The following is a 19,463-nucleotide window of genomic DNA, read 5'->3' as shown; positions in this document are numbered from 1 at the left end:
GTTTTTGAAAGGTCCAAAAATATATTTTTAAGTGCTAGCTAGGTAATTTATCATAAAAAAGGTGCTAGATAGTTTCTCATAAATAAATGTTGGGTAATCAACATCTTACTAACATGATTTTGTAAATGTTTTTTTTTAACAAGCCAAAATGAAATTAATAGATCAAAGAGGTTCATCTCGTACAAGGCGTGCAAAAGAGAAGCACTCAAAGTTTGTACAAAGTCAGATCATCAAAATGTCAAAAAACAGACTAAAAAATAATAACCAGAAGAGAAACAGCAAAGTTACAGTAAAACTCTCGTGCAAAGAAGAGGATGTCTCCACCGGTCATGATTTTGTAAAGGTTGATGTATGAAACTCATCATACATATGGATTTCACAACACCAAATGCTCAAATATGAGAAATTGTTGATTTAAACCTACACTCCAATTCATCAAATATCATTTTATTTTTTTTACTTATGAAACAAAGATTATTTTACTCTTTTTAGAACATTCCAATTTATTTATTTATAAAAATATATATACACTAGGAATATCCTTGTAGCATGCAGGGCCCACCCAGTGTCATACTGTAATTATCATATATTAACAGGATAATTGATATATACCATGAACTTTTATTTTTTGACTAAATACCATGAACTTTTTTTTGAAGATATGCATTTCTTTACTGTTATACTATAACTAAAAATTAATATTCATGTATGGAATTATGTTTATGATTTATGATACTATGAATATGACTTATATTTTATATTATAATAAAGTAAATGTAAATTATATATAATCATCACACCAACGCTCACAGATTACCACCAATCCATCGTTTTCTAGCAGACTCTTGATACAGCCTATACAATTGCTTACTTACCCCCCTCTCTCTCTCTCTCTCTAAACAAAACAAATATTCTGTGTCTTAGGAATCTCTGCCACAGAACACAACATGTAACTGAACAACCTCTCACCTGTGTTCAGAGCCTGAGCCTGAGGTATGTTCTGTTCCAACACTTTGGTTTGTTTAAGGTTTCATGAATTTGTGTTGTTGTCTGTGGGCCCTGAATATATAGCATGTGTTCATGTTTGAATTCTTATGTTATAGGTTCAAATATTTTGTGTCAAGGTAGTGTTTTCAGAATATTGTTTTTGTTTCATTTTGTAGTGGAAGCTTTTGTTTTTGTTTTTTATTCAAACTATAAACAAACCACTTTTTCGTGGAAGTTTATCTTTGGATTTGTCTGTATAAATTTAACTTAATGTTTGGTTTTAAAATATTATGATTTTAAAGTGTAAAAACTTGCATACATCTCAATCATCAATGCTGTGTGTGACTTTTTACGATAAAATTCAAACATTTTTAATCATTATAATTGATTGACAATATAAAAACTATTTACATTAGTTAAATCAAAACATAGTTACCTATGTTTTTTTTACCACTTTTTCGACGGTTTTGTAAGCAATAAAAAAAAACCTAGAAAAAAAATTAAGTGGGAAAATTATTACTTTCACATTGCTTCTTTTTATCTAACAAATTCCCTCGAATAAAGTCGGTGTCATTTGAAGCATCATGAACACTAAACATGAGTTCTTCTGTTAGCTGGGATTTGAACATTGTCTTGGGTGGTTTATTGATAACATTTTTTTTTCAAACTAGTGTAGGTACCTATTGAAATTAATATCTCTTTGACATTTAACTTCAAAACATTGATATAACAAGGTAGAGAATCCTTTGTACTCTTGATACTAATATATTTTGTCTCTTCATTTGTGTTATATGTTAAATAAAAGCTTTTTATCTCTTCTGAAATTTGTAGAATTTACAATTTTTGTGCAACATTTGTAATTTTATTTTTGAGGTAAACTCATACCTTATTCTGAAATGTTCATGCTTGTCACACGTTTTCTCCTTTTTCTTTTACTGGTTAGCTTTCAATTTTTAGAGTGATTGTGCTTTATTTAGCTTGAGATTATGTTACTATTGCAGCTGTTGTAAAGTGAAGTGTGTGCTAAATCTGCTTAAAAGTTATTTCTAGGGAATATGGAATAAAGATTTGTTTTTGTTCCTTTCTTTATAATATGTGCTTTCGGTTGCTATCTTTTCTTATCTCTAATTATGTGAAATTTTATTACTAGTAGATGAATTTTTAGAAGGTATTACTAATTCAAATCTATTGTAACATACTAGAGATTTAATGTTTTTAACCCTTAATAATCATTCCAACTATCTTTCCCAATTAGAGAGAATCTTGATTGAAGTTTAGGTGCATTTGTTTGCCCTTTTCTTTCCTTTTTTTTTCTTCCCTATTTTATGAGCGAAAATGTTTGTCCGACACAAAATCCAACAACAATATCGCACTTTTTATATTGTTTTTTTTTCTCTCCTCGGTTTTGACACCACAAACTTCCGAGTTATATTTTATACAGTGGTACGATCTTCGAACTTTTGTGTGTCTAAATAACATGCACACCTCACATACACAAAAAATATATAGTACTGATATCACAACGAACTGATTTCAGCTGTCACGACACTATTATGGCACTGCCGCGGGCCTGCGGCTATCATCGTGCTCACTTTTAGTCATTAATACTCAACCAATCACACACTAAATAAATTTTCTCATATTTTTTTGTACCTCTAGTAATTATGGTACAGTGAAAGCTTTTTATCACTGTAATTGCTATGTTTGGTTTATGATTCATGACAAACAAACATATCCTTGTGTTGTTTGTTTTAGCTTTATAAGACAAAAGAGCATTTAAACCCAAAATTACTATGTAGGTCACATTGATGAAGTCCTTGACTGCTTCTTGTACTTACTCTCATTTTTAATGTTCAATTTCAGCTTTAAATAAGGGTTGGTGCTGGTGGATCCTAACATTATTGAATTTAATTTCTATCTATAAACTTTTAGATGGAAAAAACTCAGTGACCTATATTTTTGTATAGATTGTCATCTAATTATGCATTGAAGCTCCAATAATGCTTAATGATTTTCTACTATCTTGTTATGCTTGCAGGTTTTGACTCTTAATTTAGTGGTTGGCAATAATTATTAGCCGAGTAAACAACTTAATTTTCGATGTATACTTCTCAAAAGAAACGTAGTTCAGCCGGTATACCGTTATACTACCAGCAACAGTCTTTGAGACAGATTGATTCAAACAACAATCGTTTCAAAACGTTGCAAATCAATTCAAATAATGGTAGTATCAGTCAAAGAACCAATGTTTCTTTGGAAACAAGCAACTGGGAGAAGCAATTTTGTACCTTGGAATCTTCTCAAGTAGCCAATGAATTCATAGCTTTTGATTCTCCTTCATCTTCTAGTGGTAATGCATCCAACACCAGGAATCCTTTTTCACCACAATTTTCTCACTATGACTCCTCTGACAACACCACAAATGTATCACCGTTAGGTGTTTACTCTAGTGCGGACGATGGTAGCTTTGAATTGAAGCACCAAATGAAAGAAATTGAGCTTTCATTGGTAGGTACCGATATAGAAGTATTCGGCAGCTGTCTGTCCAACTCAAATGGTAGCCTTCACCAAGGTACATCTCAAGATAATGAATTTCAAATTGATGAATTAATGATTTCAGAGCTAGGCTATAAGGAATCGGAGATTTCATTGTTAGGTCCCAATTCAGATATCATCGACAGCTGCCAGTCCAACTTAAACGGTAGCCTCCACCAAGGTACATCCGAATATGATTGGTCTCAAATTGTAGAAATGATTCCAAAGCTAGACTTGAAAGAAGAACTTATTAGATGTGCACAGTTTGTATTTGATGGTGATTTTCAAAAAGCAATAGGATTCATGAATAACGTGTTGGGAAAGATGGTATCGGTTGGCGGTTCTCCAATTCAAAGGTTAGGTGCTTACATGTTGGAGGGATTAAGAGCAAGGGTGGAATCATCAGGGAGTGCAATTTATAATGCGTTGAAATGTGAAGAACCAACAAGCAATGAGTTGATGAGTGCTATGCACACTTTGTATCAGATTTGCCCATATTTTCAGTTTGCTTACATATCATCCAATGCTGTCATTTGTGAAGCAATGCAAAATGAATCAAGAATTCATATAATTGACTTCCAAATTGCACAAGGATCACAGTGGATGTTACTTTTGCATGCTCTCAAGCATAAACCTGGCGGACCTCCATTCGTTCGTGTAACAGGTATCGATGATTCCCAATCGTTTCATGCTAGAGGTGGAAGACTTGATATTGTAGGAAAAAAGCTAGAAGATTGTGCAAAAACTTGTAGAGTTCCATTTGAGTTTAATAGTGTTAAAATGTATGGATGTGAGGTTCAACTGGAAGATTTTGAAGTTCAACATGATGAAGTTCTTGCTGTGAATTTTCCTTTTGCTTTGCATCACATACCGGACGAGAGCGTGAGCATGGAGAATCATAGAGACAGGCTTTTGAGACTGGTGAAGATTTTGTCGCCTAAGGTTGTGTTATTTGTGGAGCAAGAGTCAAACACAAACACTTCTCCATTTTTACCAAGGTTTGCTGAGACTTTAAGTTATTACACTGCAATGTTTGAATCAATTGATGTGGCTCTTCCTAGAGATGATAAGAAGAGAATTAATGCAGAACAACACTGTGTGGCTCGCGATATCGTTAACATCATAGCTTGTGAGGGAGATGAGAGAGTTGAAAGACATGAACTGTTTGGAAAGTGGAGGAAAAGATTTTCAATGGCGGGTTTTGTACCGTTACCATTGAGTCCCTCGGTGACTGATTCAGTTAGAACTCTCTTGAAAGATTTCAATAAAGATTATAGGATTGAAGAAACAGATGTTGCTATCAATTTAGCGTGGAAGAGTAAAGTTATGTGCACATCTTCTGCTTGGAGATGTTATTGACAGGGCCGACTGTAGACAAGATGAGGCTTGAAGTTAGATGACTGAAATCATGAGAGCGCGTTCGTATGTGCAATTTTTGTTCGATACCAAAATGTAGGTAAAATCGTAGAATAAATAGACTATGTAGGAGTTAAATAGGGTGAACCGAGCGGCTTAAAGCAAAGACTTGTCTGATGCTTGGGCCGACTTGACTCGCTATCATAGGTCTATAGATTTACTTTTGTTGTTCGTTTTTTGTTTTTTGTTTATCTTTAGCGACCAAGTTTCTGGATAGGACTTGAGATTTAGCTATGTTCCTCTTCCTTTTGTAGGTTATTATAGAGATGAATCTCTAAACTTGTTGTACAAAGGAAAAAAAAAACCCAGTCCCCACTTTTGCAGTCCTAAGCTTTTAAATAATACAAACCTTTGAAAGTGTTTGTCCTTCTTTACATTAACTACTTCGATTCCTTTTTACTTCTTACTTTTAATTCCCTTTTAATTTGAGTTTGGAAACCGTGATTCCCGCTTAGAATGTGACGACTTTGAAGATAAACTTGTGAATGTTGAGCAATCGCGTCCGCGTGGTGGCAAGTTTGTGCTGCATTTCCTAGTTCATGCCACATTTCCAAACACAACAATAATATGAATGAACACATTGAACAGGCTCAAATATTGAACAAAGTTGAATAGTGTATATTGTTAGAATTTTGCTCTCCACCCAGCACATTTTGCTCGCACCCTGCAGCCATGCCCAAAATGCCCCTGCGCTGGTTAACTTGCGCAAGTGTAAATTAATGCGCATGTTAAGTAACGCTGCGCAAGTTAAGTGGCGCAAGGCTACTTTTTTTTAAATTTATTTACTATTTTCAAATTATGTTATTAACTTTATTCAAAATTATTTTGTTTATATTAACTTTATTCAAATTATGTTATTTTCTTAACTTTATTAACTTTATTCTAAATTATTTTATTAACTTTATTTTGAAATTATTTTGTTTACATTAATCTAAATTATTTTCTTAACTTTATTCTAAATTATTGATTCGATATTATTCTTTAAATAAATACAAATATAAATAAAGGTAAATACAACATTAGAAACTAAAAGCAAATATAAAATAAAGGAACAAAATTGAGGCATAAATAATATCTCATTTTATTAATAATTCATACATTACAATAATTCATACAATAAGTTTGAACTTATTCACTATATCTACTTATTTTCTCCTTGGGGTAAAAAGTAATTAATCTTCGTGGGGGTAAAATAGTGAGCAGCCTTCTTGGGGAAAATACATCATCAACCCTTGGGCTAAATTTAAATCTGGTTTTTTTTTACCACAAGAAATTCTTTTTACCCACGGTAAAAAGTTTCTGCGGTTAAAAAAACAGATTTAAAATTATCCCACGGGTCGATCATTTCCCCAAGTCGGCTACTCACTACTTTACCCCGACGAAAATTGATCACTTTTTACCCCAAAGAGAATATTGAAAAGAAAAAAAGAAGAAGAGAAATAGAGGGAGAGAGTGAGGAGGGGGAGAAAGTGAGATGGTATGAGGAAATAGGGAAATATGTAGATGTATTTATAGGTAGAAATGGGAGCCTAGGTTGTAACTACCATAAATGTGGTAAAAAAAACGTGTAAAGTTTGTTAAAAATGTGTGAATTGAAGGTTGAAAATGTGACCACCGTCCACAAAAACGTCTGTTCTTGTGGACAGACCACCGGCCAACGTGCGTGAGTTAACTCGCGCATAGGCCAGTGGTGCGTGACTTAAGTCACGCATTGCATACAACGTGCGTTAGTTAAGTCACGCAGCGTGACTTAACTAAAGCAACGGTATATTTGGAAGGCTTGCAGGGCGCGAGCAAAATGTGCAGGGTGAATAGCAAAATTCATATTGTTATTAAGATACTCATGTAGAAACCTTTCTAATATTTTATTTTCTTCAAAAGAAAACAATAACACGTTGGTTCTCATATGCAAGTCTCATGAACTGGTTAATATATCATGAGTTGTGCATGTACCATTCATTGAAGTTGTGATCAAAATTTGGACCAACTTTTCCAGGTCTTGGTACTTTCAATTGTGTTTTGTGTAAGATAATAATAGTCTTTTTGGGACAATAGTAAAACAAAATATATTCGATAAGAGTATTGCTATTTCACACGACATTTAAAACGCACGACAATACACGACTCACGTGCTTAGTGTAAAAGTCACGCACACACTCTTATTTTATTTTTTATTCTTATTGATTTTGTATAAAATAAAAAAAGCAACTGAAATCACTCCCACGTGCAGCGCCAAATACAATTTAACCGCCACTAATTGGTTGATCTCACCACCAATTCTACAAGCCTTTAACTGGTAAGAATATGACCTTTAACCGGTTCATGTAACCTGACCTTTAACTGGTTCATGTAAGTTCCAGAAACATAGTTTCAATGACATAAAGTCCTCCAATTTTTGAATAAGGTTTGGCCACATCTATAACCAACAACAAATTCAACACCGTTTACAATCAAATATACAAAATGCAAAAACTCTGAAAATACATAGAAAATCAAAGAGAGAGAAACCGATGGAGTACTAGGAAGGTAACAAGAAATCAATACTCAAATTTTTGTATGTAGTAATTGCAATAGAATAAAAATGGAATTTAAGCAAACCTTAAAATTTTTCCTTCATCAATTTCATTCTTGAATTGAGAAAGATGAGTTTGGATTGAGAAAAATTATAACTCTTTTTCTAGATTTCATCTGTTGCGATCCTAAACACAGTGTTTGGTGGATTAAAGTTCGGATTGGGAACGTTGAGTACGGTGGTTCTGAGAAAGAGAACACTTTTTTTTTTCTTAATGTTAAAAAGTCAAACAATAATTTTCTTTTTTTTTTTAAGTAAAAAAAATCAAACATTAATTTGTTGCCATCACTCGTGTGATTTACACGACTGTTATGTCGTGCACTCCAGCATTTCCCATTCGATAAAGGAAAGGGAAGAGAAAAAAAAATATGACGAAAAAGAAATTCAAATGAAATTATGGGATGTAAAGTTACTTTTCTAACCTCATAAATATGTTCGTGTATGATAAACTGTTTCCTTTATTTTTCGAATCCAGTAGATAATTCTTTGTACTTTTTTTTTTTTTTGAGCAAATTCTTTGTACTTGAGACACTGTAGTTTCTTCCAGTCTTCGGGAAAAATCGCCCGAAAATTGGTTAATGAATTTTTTCATATAACGAGTAAGTTTCCAGTTGGTTAATTTCTCATGATTAGCCATGACATGGTGTGGCTAAATTTTTTCCAACTTTTTTTAACAAATGAAAAATGTTTATAAGAATGAAATGTTAGAGAAATGCAGCTTATTTTAGTACAATTAGCAATTGTTAAGGTTATAAATAAATTTGAGCTAATAAAACTAACTCAAAAAAAAAACGCCTAAAACTATTAAATGGTCCATGGCATTAATTTCATTTGATATATTTTTGAGACCATTATTTTAGCCACAAAAGAAAAACTAGTAATGGATCCACCTCTCAAAATAGAGTATAATAGCATTGCTCATTAAATAATTAAGGAACTTCCACGTGATATTAGGTCATCGACAATGCAGCATCCTATTAAGGTGTTTAAACGAGTTTCGACCGTACATGTCATTCATTTTATAATTAATAATAAGCACTCAATTTCTCCAATCAAGTATCTCAAAACAATTATTTATTTGGTCACAACAATAACTCTATATCATTAAATTTTAACAATAATTGTACCTATGAACTTAGCTCAGTTGGTAAGGACAATGCATAATATATGCAAGGTCTAGGGTTCGAACCCCGGACACCATCAAAAAAAAAATTAAACAATAACTTATATACTCATTCATAATGATATAATTTTAAAATATTGAAGTAATTTAATTATAAATTGTAAAAAAACGATCATTTATTATACTCATTCATAAATATATAATTTTAAAATATTGAACAATAACTTATATACTCATTCATAATGATATAATTTTAAAATATTGAAGTAATTTAATTATAAATTGTAAAAAAACGATCATTTATTATACTCATTCATAAATATATAATTTTAAAATATTGAAGTAATTTAATTATAAATTGTAAAAAAAACGATCATTTATTTTTATTTTTATTAATAATTCAAGAAAAAATTACAACTTGATAAAACAATATAAAATGAATGGTAAGGACAATGCATAATATATGCAAGGTTTGGGGTTCGAACCTTGGACACCACCAAAAAAAAATTAAACAATAACTTATATACTCATTCATAATTATATAATTTTAAAATATTGAAGTAATTTAATTATAAATTGTAAAAAAAACGATCATTTATTTTTATTTTTATTAAATTATATAATTTTAAAATATTGAAGTAATTTAATTATAAATTGTAAAAAAAAAACGATCATTTATTTTTATTTTTATTATTAATTCAAGAAAAAGTTACAACTTGAAAAAACAATATAAAATGAATGGTAAGGACAATGCATAATATATGCAAGGTTTGGGGTTCGAACCCCGGACACCACCAAAAAAAAATTTAAACAATAACTTATATACTCATTCATAATTATATAATTTTAAAATATTGAAGTAATTTAATTATAAATTGTAAAAAAAACGATCATTTATTTTTATTTTTATTAATAATTCAAGAAAAAGTTACAACTTGAAAAAACAATATAAAATGAATGATGATAAATTACATAATCTAAATAATAACTAATCTTGTTGACTATCACTATCAAAGCGTTGCCAAATTCAACAATTGCCAAATGCTAATTGTGTAAAATTTCCAACGGCCGTATGCTACAATCAAGCAAATTCAAATTCAACTATTATATAATTTACTTTTTAGTCTTAAAATAATACAACAATTGAATATAGAGAAAAAATAGAATTAATTGTACATGTGGGACACATGAGTAATATGAGAGAGAATGTGTCTATAAAAGCACTAATCTTTATAAGCACCATTTTTTTTTTTGACAAAATCTTTATAAGCATCATACTCATTGATGTCACAATGACGTGCCTATTAAACATAGTGCTAAATAGGGGAAGGACCTTTCATTGTAGATGGTCTTAGACAAATTAAATGGAAACTAACATTAGAGTTTAAAGGAGGAGTTTTTGGATTCAATTCCCATAAGCTAATATAACTACTATCATTGCTAACATTTGCCTATAAAAGAATAGTTTCAATTCTTAACTATTACAAATTGCAAACCGTCTTTGTGAAACAACAAACTACGTCGAAATATCATTTCAACAAACAAAAAATACAACATTTAGTTGTCTGTAAGTATTGTGCAAATTTGTTCCCGCGAGTATAGCTTAATTGACAGGGATATTGCAATATGCAAGGATTGGAGTTTGAACGCCATATTCTCTTTTTATTCAACTAAAAAGATAGATTTCTAATTATTAGACTTACTTGATTAAAAGAAAGTATTGTGCTATTTTTTATTATTTTCTTAAACAATTAATATTATCAATTTCTAATAATAACCAGCAAAAAATAATTTTAAAAAAAAAAAGGATAATAGTCACTTTAGTCCTTGAATGTGTAATGAGCAGTCACAATAGTCCATCAATTTATCAAAATTTCAAAATAGTCACTGATTTTGCACTTTGTTAGTCAAAATAGTCTCTGACACGAAAATAATCTCTCATTGCTCACAATAACTGTAACACCCATACCAGACGTATCTAGAAAGTCTGGCACGTGCGTTTAATTTAGTACTGGATACATTAAAATATACAACAAAAAAACTTCGAATGAATTTATATACAACAAAACGCATTCGTACATTATCAATACATCATATCTTATCTAATTTAAAACATGTACATCCTTGAGATCCATATTCTTCATGCTTCTTGTACGAACGAGCTCTTGCTGAAATCCATCCGGCTACTACCTTGACATCCAACCTGTTTATCTGAAACAAAAAGGATTGGGATGAGACATAATGTCTCAGTGAGTTCCCCTAAATCCTAGGCTATAGGTAACCTCAGGGGAAACCTACGGTCACCAAGTGTCTACATTACAACCTGACGGTTGATTATACGTGTGTGGGGACTTGCATACTAGACGGTCGTGCATACTAGGGCCGTCATAGTCTCACCTTAACTTGTTATAGGCTTCACATCCTATACGTGTCATGGCGGTCGAGGGGGAATCTAAAACCGCATTGCCAAGAATACGCTCTACGTATCGAGGCCTAAACATATCATGATCATGGCACGATTCTAAACCGGGCGAATAGGGGAAACCTAAGATCGTCTTCGGTATCATGTTTTTTACTTGATCTATCCATGCCTTGTACTTGCCATATAGCATCTAGTGCTCTTGTTCTTAAACATAAACTTGTATGGATTCATTCTTGCATCATCATGAACCTAATCATAAATATAACATGCATGGGCATACATAAGTTCATTCATTATTATGTTAGCGTTGAACAAACAGTTATCTTGGTTCATTTTACGGAGAGCCCCGGGTGGAGTAACCCCGAGAACAATCCCATACATGACCGATGTACGTACATCGGACTCCCTCGGTGTCGTGCGGGTCCCTTGCGGCTTGAATCGTTCCCCTTAAGTCGAGAACCTCCCGTATCCCCCTGGTGTGGATAACAAGAGACACGAACACCACCATGCGGTTATAATCTTAGTCTTGCGGTTTCGGTGACATGCGGGTCCCTTACGGCTTGAATCGTTCTCAAAATGAGAACCCCTTGTATCCCCTGATGTGGATAGCAAGAGACATGCCACATACTTATACTTGTCATGGTCTTATCATTAATTTAGGTTAAACCTAATCATGCATACATGTTTACCTCGGAACCTTGATCGATCCGATTAATGGTAAAGTCTTACTTGTTCATGCTTGTACATTCTTAATCATGGTGGAGTGATTAACTAATCAACCCACATCTTAACATGCTTGCTATATCTTACTTAATCATGTGCGAAGATAACATGTTTCGCATCTTATCATTCTAAAGACTCATGCTAACTAGCTAGTTCTCGACAACTATGTCGAGGCTCTAGTTTTCCCCTTGCTTAATGGATAATTTGCTACCCGTTTCATGACATGATTTCCCTCGTATGCTATGCCTTACTAACATGCTTAATACTTGCTTCACATCATAAGAATCATGCTTTCTTTGATCATCATTTAGGACCTTGGTTTGAGGGGTTTAATTATATAAAAAGACTGCACAAAAGATCTGGAACGGAAAACACCGAATATGCCATAACGAGCAAGCAGCACCAGAAGGCACCACTTGCTCGCCATGGCGAGCAACATTACTGGGGAGGCGAGTACCTACTCGCCATGGCGAGTAGGAGGCGAGCAGACCATGTGTTCTGCTGCTTCTGCTTGCTGTGGCGAGCATTAGCTCGCCGTGGCGAGTTGTGACAGTCCAGAACCCCTAAAAATGGTATTTTTGACCCAAAACCTCAAACCAAGTGTCTCTAAGTGTTTTGGAACATATTTGATCATAGGAAACTTGTAAAACATTCATTTGGCAAGTATAAACATGTTTAGCATGCATAGCAAGGAAAAGGGCAACTAACATCTTGCTTGATTCCTAGACTTTTCATAATTTTCATAATATTCTAGCATGGCATAAACATAATCCCAAAGGGTGGGAAAAATAACTATGGAACTCACCTTAACATAAGCTTGATAATCCTTCAATCATTAAGCTCAAGCAACAAAACCCTAGCTTGATTCTCTTGCAATCTTAGCTTAACCCATTCAATCTTGTTGTTTTCTTGAACTCTAAGACACCATGATCTTGGTTTGTTCAACAAATCTTGAATTTCATATCCCAACTCAAACTTCCATCTCCAAAACCCTAGCTTTTGAACCCATCCTTGAGAGAAGAAATGAAGGAATCAAACAAAATCCAAGCTTCTTTAGGTTCAAAAGATCAAAAGGGAACATAGTTTAAAAACTCACCAAGAGAAGATGAAGATTTAGGAAAGTTTGGTGGAGAAGAAGAGGGAAAAGGGCGTGGGAGGTAGAGAGAAGGAGGAGAGAAGTTTTTCCCAAAAACCTAGAGAGAGAAAGGAAAGAAGAAAGTGAGATATTTTGGTCCCAACTTGCTTAAATATCTCTTTTGCATGAAATGACCAAATTGCCCTTGCCTTAAACGTGTTTCAAACGACACTGATACTTTTCCCGTAAAAGCTGACATCTCATAAAATATTTTCCATTAACTTACTTTTCCATGAATTTAGTTCCTCTGACACGATCACGGGTAATATACCGATGCTGACAGACGGGATATTACATCCTACCCCTCTTAAAAAAATTTCGTCCTCGAAATTTAGAGATAGGCTACCAATCATCACGACAAAATCTTAGCATCTAAGGTCTAAGCCATACATATTCTAATCATACATTCCCAAGAAGTTCATCATTGCTTGTGTTTCGTCTTGTTTCTTGATTCACATACCTGAGCATATAGCTTTATTGATCTTAATATCACTTAAACTTTGAAGTTATCTTAGTACATCATGATTTGGAACTTACCTTGCTACACATAGACGTATTGTCTCGGACTCGTATCTTACCCGCTTAACATAAACCATTCATAAAGGTATCTTATCATAAACATGAACACTCAGGATTTGCCTTTTAACTGGAATCCTACCGGATACCAGGTTTGCCCTGCAGTGCTTACTTGCAACTTTAAAACATTCTTTCATGCATACATAATCTTATCGGGTAAACATTGCTTCTTACATGTATTACTTATTTAAACGATTCTACAAATCTCTTTCCGAGTCTTAAGAAATCTTCCGATCTCATTGAGATCTTATGGCACCCAAAATAATGGTTACTTACATATCTTGACATGAAAAAAAGCGAAATCAATTTGCTACTTCATCTAATAATCTATTAACCAACTTCGTGGTTCACATTCTCTTGAAACTTTCTAGCAAAACCACTTGCACATATATCAAACATTCTTAACACATTACCGTGTATCCTGTATGATATTGGTTTCATATAAACGTTGTTGTTTCCATAACGTGTGCATACTTTCAATTGCCACTACTTGTTAAATGATAACGATACGTGTCCTAGCATCTTGCTTAAAGAAATTTCTTAAATATTGGTATACGGGTTCTTGGAACGAATAGATACTTGGCTAAAAAGAATTATCATTTCAAAATCGAAACTATAAGGGTATTACAGAACCGCATGACGAGTCTCCATATTTTGAAAAAGATTTTACATCTCACCCCGAACTTGTTCACAACAAGTTGGTCCTGAAATTTGTAAGTCTTAAGTGAGCTCAATCACTTACGACATACCTCCTTAGTTTCGACAATGAACACTTTCACGTTTTTAAAATAAGAATCGTTCCTAAGTTCCTTAATATCAGTCTTAACTTTAAAAGTTATAAAATCATGGCTTGACATATCTTAACAAGTATCGTTTTCACTCAACAAGTATTGCATCCAAAGGTACGAATCTCATAACACACTACTCAAAAGTTGCTTCTCTCTCATGATAACATGCTTGACTTCGAAGATGAGCTATTCCCTTTTTAACCAATATACATACTTGCAATACCGCTTACATATCCGCAAGAAATCCTTGAACCTCTTGACATTAACTCGTTATGCTTCTTCGAAACACTAAATTTGAATCTTCAATTAATCTCTTCAAGTATTACTTGAACATCACTACCGTTTTCGAATACCGGTAATCATACTATATGCTTCAATCATTACTTGAATCACAAGAGGAAACCTTCTGAACCTAACATGTTTTCCACTATCATCATTAATTCATTCTTGACCAATTCATATATGGCAACTCTTGTCTTTCTCATCTTACCTTGGTGGAGATACATACTTAAAACTTTTACCTTAGCCAATGTCGACTATATAATCATCCATACTTACTTATCACATCGAGAAATCCTTGCTTGTCTTATGATGCATTCTTGTTAAACTTGTGTTACCAACTGAATATTCTTTCATACTAAACTTCCATGTTTCATGATTAATAGATTAGCTTCCATGGCGCTACTCTGATTCCCACCGGTTGGCTTAGACCATTACTCTAATCCATTAGAGCGATTGAGACTGCACATTTCTTTTGCTTACCACTTGAATACTAACTTCTTGAACTGTTCTCAAGACTTCCCATGTTGCAACCAACGGCACACCCTTACACTTGTCCTTACCACTGCCTTGTAAGAACAAAACTCGTGATGACTTATCTTATACTCATAATACTTGACTTGGGGTAAACCTTACATTCTTGCTATTTGAATTTACCGGCTGGGGTATACATGTCATACTTGAACTTGTTTTCCGAGTAAACCCGAATTCTTTTACAAAACGCGTCTAGCACTTGAACATACCTTTCTTAAACTTCTAATCTTGTACCTTCGCATTCTCGAATACTATATCTTGCTTAATCATACCATTGCTTGCTCGTTAATTTTTCTTTAAAGAAAACTTCATAAAATAGCGCATGGGTCATTGACATTGATGTTTTTCTACCATATACAAATAATGAGTTTAGGCCCCAGTTGTTACTCTAAAATCATAGAACGAGTTGATAACACATATGTATCATCAAATCTAGATTCTAATGAGTCTAGCTCGCTCTACAAGTGTCGTAGCAAACCGGTTCCTAGAAAATCTCGCGAATTTTCAAAATGTCAACTTCAATCACCCATACGCGTAAATCTTTCTAAAATTATTTAAACTTTATAATTCAACATCATATCGAGCCTTAGCAAGTCTATTAAGCAAAACATAGATTTGAGAGGTACGTCATAATTCTGAGAACCTTCTGATTTCTCATAACTTGCACCGCTTTAACTTCTTTCTTCATATGCATAAACATCCGTGACTTTCCTTCTATATACCGAAACTTCTATACTCTTGATCTTGGCTCGTTCTTGACTCTTAACACATTAAATTCCAAAGCTACCTTAAACCGTATCAATTTCATTGATGGTTGCCCATGTCTTTTTCCTTGAAAATATTAGAATATGATATGCATTCATTACTTGATGTCATAAAAGATTTTCGTCACATAAAAGTTTATTGTGAAGACATCTCTCCAATAGTTATTGCAAACCATGGGAACGAACTAGTAGGTTTCATAAAAATGGAAAGTTTCGTCCCAAGTTCGCTATTGGTGAGCTTCTCCAACTCTATTTTTCAGAAAACATTCTTTATTCTCAAGTAAACAATGCACATCATTCATTCCTAGCATCATGAATCATTCTATAACCTATGCATGGCAACATCAACCTTATTCGATGCAATTCTTGGCACGTCGAAAATCAATGCCTTAATCCTGATAACATAAAACCTTCTCTTGAATTCTTAACTTCCACCACTATGAATAACTTACCTCTTTACGTTGCCACTTACACAACTTGACAAACCCACATGTCCTTAACTTCATTTACATATTGCTATTCCTGAGAGCCTGCTGACTCCGTCAACATATGTCGACTCCTAACTATCTTGTAACCTTGTACTGACATTCCAGAATATCACAAACTCGTTCCAACATCTCTTACCGAAACTTTCAGTCATGCTTAGATATATATATATCCAACTTCTTCAATTACGGGTACATGAAGTATTGCTAACATCTTACCCGACATGGTCAGAACGTTCCTTCTTAACATACCTTACATTCCCGGAGGATTCACACTTCTACTTGATTAGTTCACCGGCCACCTTTTGGCATGATCGAACTTCTTCATTACATACTTCGTTCCTCCTGGGTCCTATTCAGCTCTCAGGCATTCGTTCTAATCGTTGAATGCAAAATTGAGTTGATCAGGCTCAACTAACATCAGCAATAGAACATTTACCCGGAACCCAATGGTCCCACTACCTTAGTTGTAATTTAATGACCCAAGGCACGGTCTGAATCGACCTGCTCTGATACCAAATGTAACACCCATACCAGACGTATCTAGAAAGTCTGGCACGTGCGTTTAATTTAGTACTGGATACATTAAAATATACAAAAAAAAATTCGAATGAATTTATATACAACAAAACGCATTCGTACATTATCAATACATCATATCTTATCTAATTTAAAACATGTACATCCTTGAGATCCATATTCTTCATGCTTCTTGTACGAACGAGCTCTTGCTGAAATCCATCCGGCTACTACCTTGACATCCAACCTGTTTATCTGAAACAAAAAGGATTGGGATGAGACATAATGTCTCAGTGAGTTCCCCTAAATCCTAGGCTATAGGTAACCTCAGGGGAAACCTACGGTCACCAAGTGTCTACATTACAACCTGACGGTTGATTATACGTGTGTGGGGACTTGCATACTAGACGGTCGTGCATACTAGGGCCGTCATAGTCTCACCTTAACTTGTTATAGGCTTCACATCCTATACGTGTCATGGCGGTCGAGGGGGAATCTAAAACCGCATTGCCAAGAATACGCTCTACGTATCGAGGCCTAAACATATCATGATCATGGCACGATTCTAAACCGGGCGAATAGGGGAAACCTAAGATCGTCTTCGGTATCATGTTTTTTACTTGATCTATCCATGCCTTGTACTTGCCATATAGCATCTAGTGCTCTTGTTCTTAAACATAAACTTGTATGGATTCATTCTTGCATCATCATGAACCTAATCATAAATATAACATGCATGGGCGTACATAAGTTCATTCATTATTATGTTAGCATTGAACAAATAGTTATCTTGGTTCATTTTACGGAGAGCCCCGGGTGGAGTAACCCCGAGAACAATCCCATACATGACCGATGTACGTACATCGGACTCCCTCGGTGTCGTGCGGGTCCCTTGCGGCTTAAACCGTTCCCCTTAGGTCGAGAACCTCACGTATCCCCCTGGCGTAGAAAACAAGAGACACGAACACCGCCATGCGGTTATAATCTTCGTCTTGCGGTTTCGGTGACATGCGGGTCCCTTACGGCTTGAATCGTTCTCAAAATGAGAACCCCTTGTATCCCCCTGATGTGGATAGCAAGAGACATGCCACCTACTTATACTTGTCATGGTCTTATCATTAATTTAGGTTAAACCTAATCATGCATACATGTTTACCTCAGAACCTTGATCGATACGATTAATGGTAAAGTCTTACTTGTTCATGCTTGTACATTCTTAATCATGGTGGAGTGATTAACTAATCAACCCACATCTTAACATGCTTGCTATATCTTACTTAATCATGTGCGAAGATAACATGTTTCGCATCTTATCATTCTAAAGACTCATGCTAACTAGCTAGTTCTCGACAACTATGTCGAGGCTCTAGTTTTCCCCTTGCTTAATGGATAATTTGCTACCCGTTTCATGACATGATTTCCCTCGTATGCTATGCCTTACTAACATGCTTAATACTTGCTTCACATCATAAGAATCATGCTTTCTTTGATCATCATTTAGGACCTTGGTTTGAGGGGTTTAATTATATAAAAAGACTGCACAAAAGATCTGGAACGGAAAACACCGAATATGCCATAACGAGCAAGCAGCACCAGAAGGCACCACTTGCTCGCCATGGCGAGCAACATTACTGGGGAGGCGAGTACCTACTCGCCATGGCGAGTAGGAGGCGAGCAGACCATGTGTTCTGCTGCTTCTGCTTGCTGTGGCGAGCATTAGCTCGCCGTGGCGAGTTGTGACAGTCCAGAACCCCTAAAAATGGTATTTTTGACCCAAAACCTCAAACCAAGTGTCTCTAAGTGTTTTGGAACATATTTGATCATAGGAAACTTGTAAAACATTCATTTGGCAAGTATAAACATGTTTAGCATGCATAGCAAGGAAAAGGGCAACTAACATCTTGCTTGATTCCTAGACTTTTCATAATTTTCATAATATTCTAGCATGGCATAAACATAATCCCAAAGGGTGGGAAAACTAACTATGGAACTCACCTTAACATAAGCTTGATAATCCTTCAATCATTAAGCTCAAGCAACAAAACCCTAGCTTGATTCTCTTGCAATCTTAGCTTAACCCATTCAATCTTGTTGTTTTCTTGAACTCTAAGACACCATGATCTTGGTTTGTTCAACAAATCTTGAATTTCATATCCCAACTCAAACTTCCATCTCCAAAACCCTAGCTTTTGAACCCATCCTTGAGAGAAGAAATGAAGGAATCAAACAAAATCCAAGCTTCTTTAGGTTCAAAAGATCAAAAGGGAACATAGTTTAAAAACTCACCAAGAGAAGATGAAGATTTAGGAAAGTTTGGTGGAGAAGAAGAGAGAAAAGGGCGTGGGAGGTAGAGAGAAGGAGGAGAGAAGTTTTTCCCAAAAATCTAGAGAGAGAAAGGAAAGAAGAAAGTGAGATATTTTGGTCCCAACTTGCTTAAATATCTCTTTTGCATGAAATGACCAAATTGCCCTTGCCTTAAACGTGTTTCAAACGACACTGATACTTTTCCCGTAAAAGCTGACATCTCATAAAATATTTTCCATTAACTTACTTTTCCATGAATTTAGTTCCTCTGACACGATCACGGGTAATATACCGATGCTGA

At 34.4% G+C, this 19,463-nt stretch overlaps 1 protein-coding gene across 5 annotated transcripts; it reads left to right on the top strand.

Annotated features, from left to right (window-relative positions):
- Positions 1 to 726: 726 nt before the first annotated feature.
- Positions 727 to 5,312, top strand: LOC146944764 (scarecrow-like protein 21). Of its 5 annotated transcripts, XM_085743102.1 has the most exons (4): positions 819 to 993; positions 1,659 to 1,721; positions 3,026 to 3,337; positions 3,425 to 5,312. In XM_085743102.1, the coding sequence occupies exons 3-4, from the start codon at positions 3,088 to 3,090 to the stop codon at positions 4,879 to 4,881; spliced, it is 1,707 nt and encodes a 568-aa protein (XP_085599228.1). In that variant the 5' UTR covers positions 819 to 993; positions 1,659 to 1,721; positions 3,026 to 3,087; the 3' UTR covers positions 4,882 to 5,312. The 5 variants fall into 5 exon arrangements, with proteins under 5 accessions (XP_085599224.1, XP_085599227.1, XP_085599226.1 ...); XM_085743101.1 differs by lacking the exon at positions 1,659 to 1,721 and having other exon boundaries at positions 816 to 993; XM_085743100.1 differs by having other exon boundaries at positions 816 to 993; positions 3,026 to 5,312.
- The last annotated feature ends 14,151 nt before the right edge of the window (positions 5,313 to 19,463 follow it).

This window comes from Medicago sativa, chromosome 2 (assembly GCF_051527215.1).
Source record: "Medicago sativa cultivar Bolivia chromosome 2, Bolivia_mono, whole genome shotgun sequence".
Taxonomy (NCBI): domain Eukaryota; kingdom Viridiplantae; phylum Streptophyta; class Magnoliopsida; order Fabales; family Fabaceae; genus Medicago; species Medicago sativa.
Note: the sequence above shows the minus strand (reverse complement) of the source record. Positions and strands in the feature narration are given on the sequence as shown.

Coding starts and splice junctions, on each gene's coding strand:
- LOC146944764 (XM_085743098.1), top strand. CDS start 3,088: ATGTATACTTCTCAAAAGAAACGTAGTTCAGCCGGTATACCGTTATAC.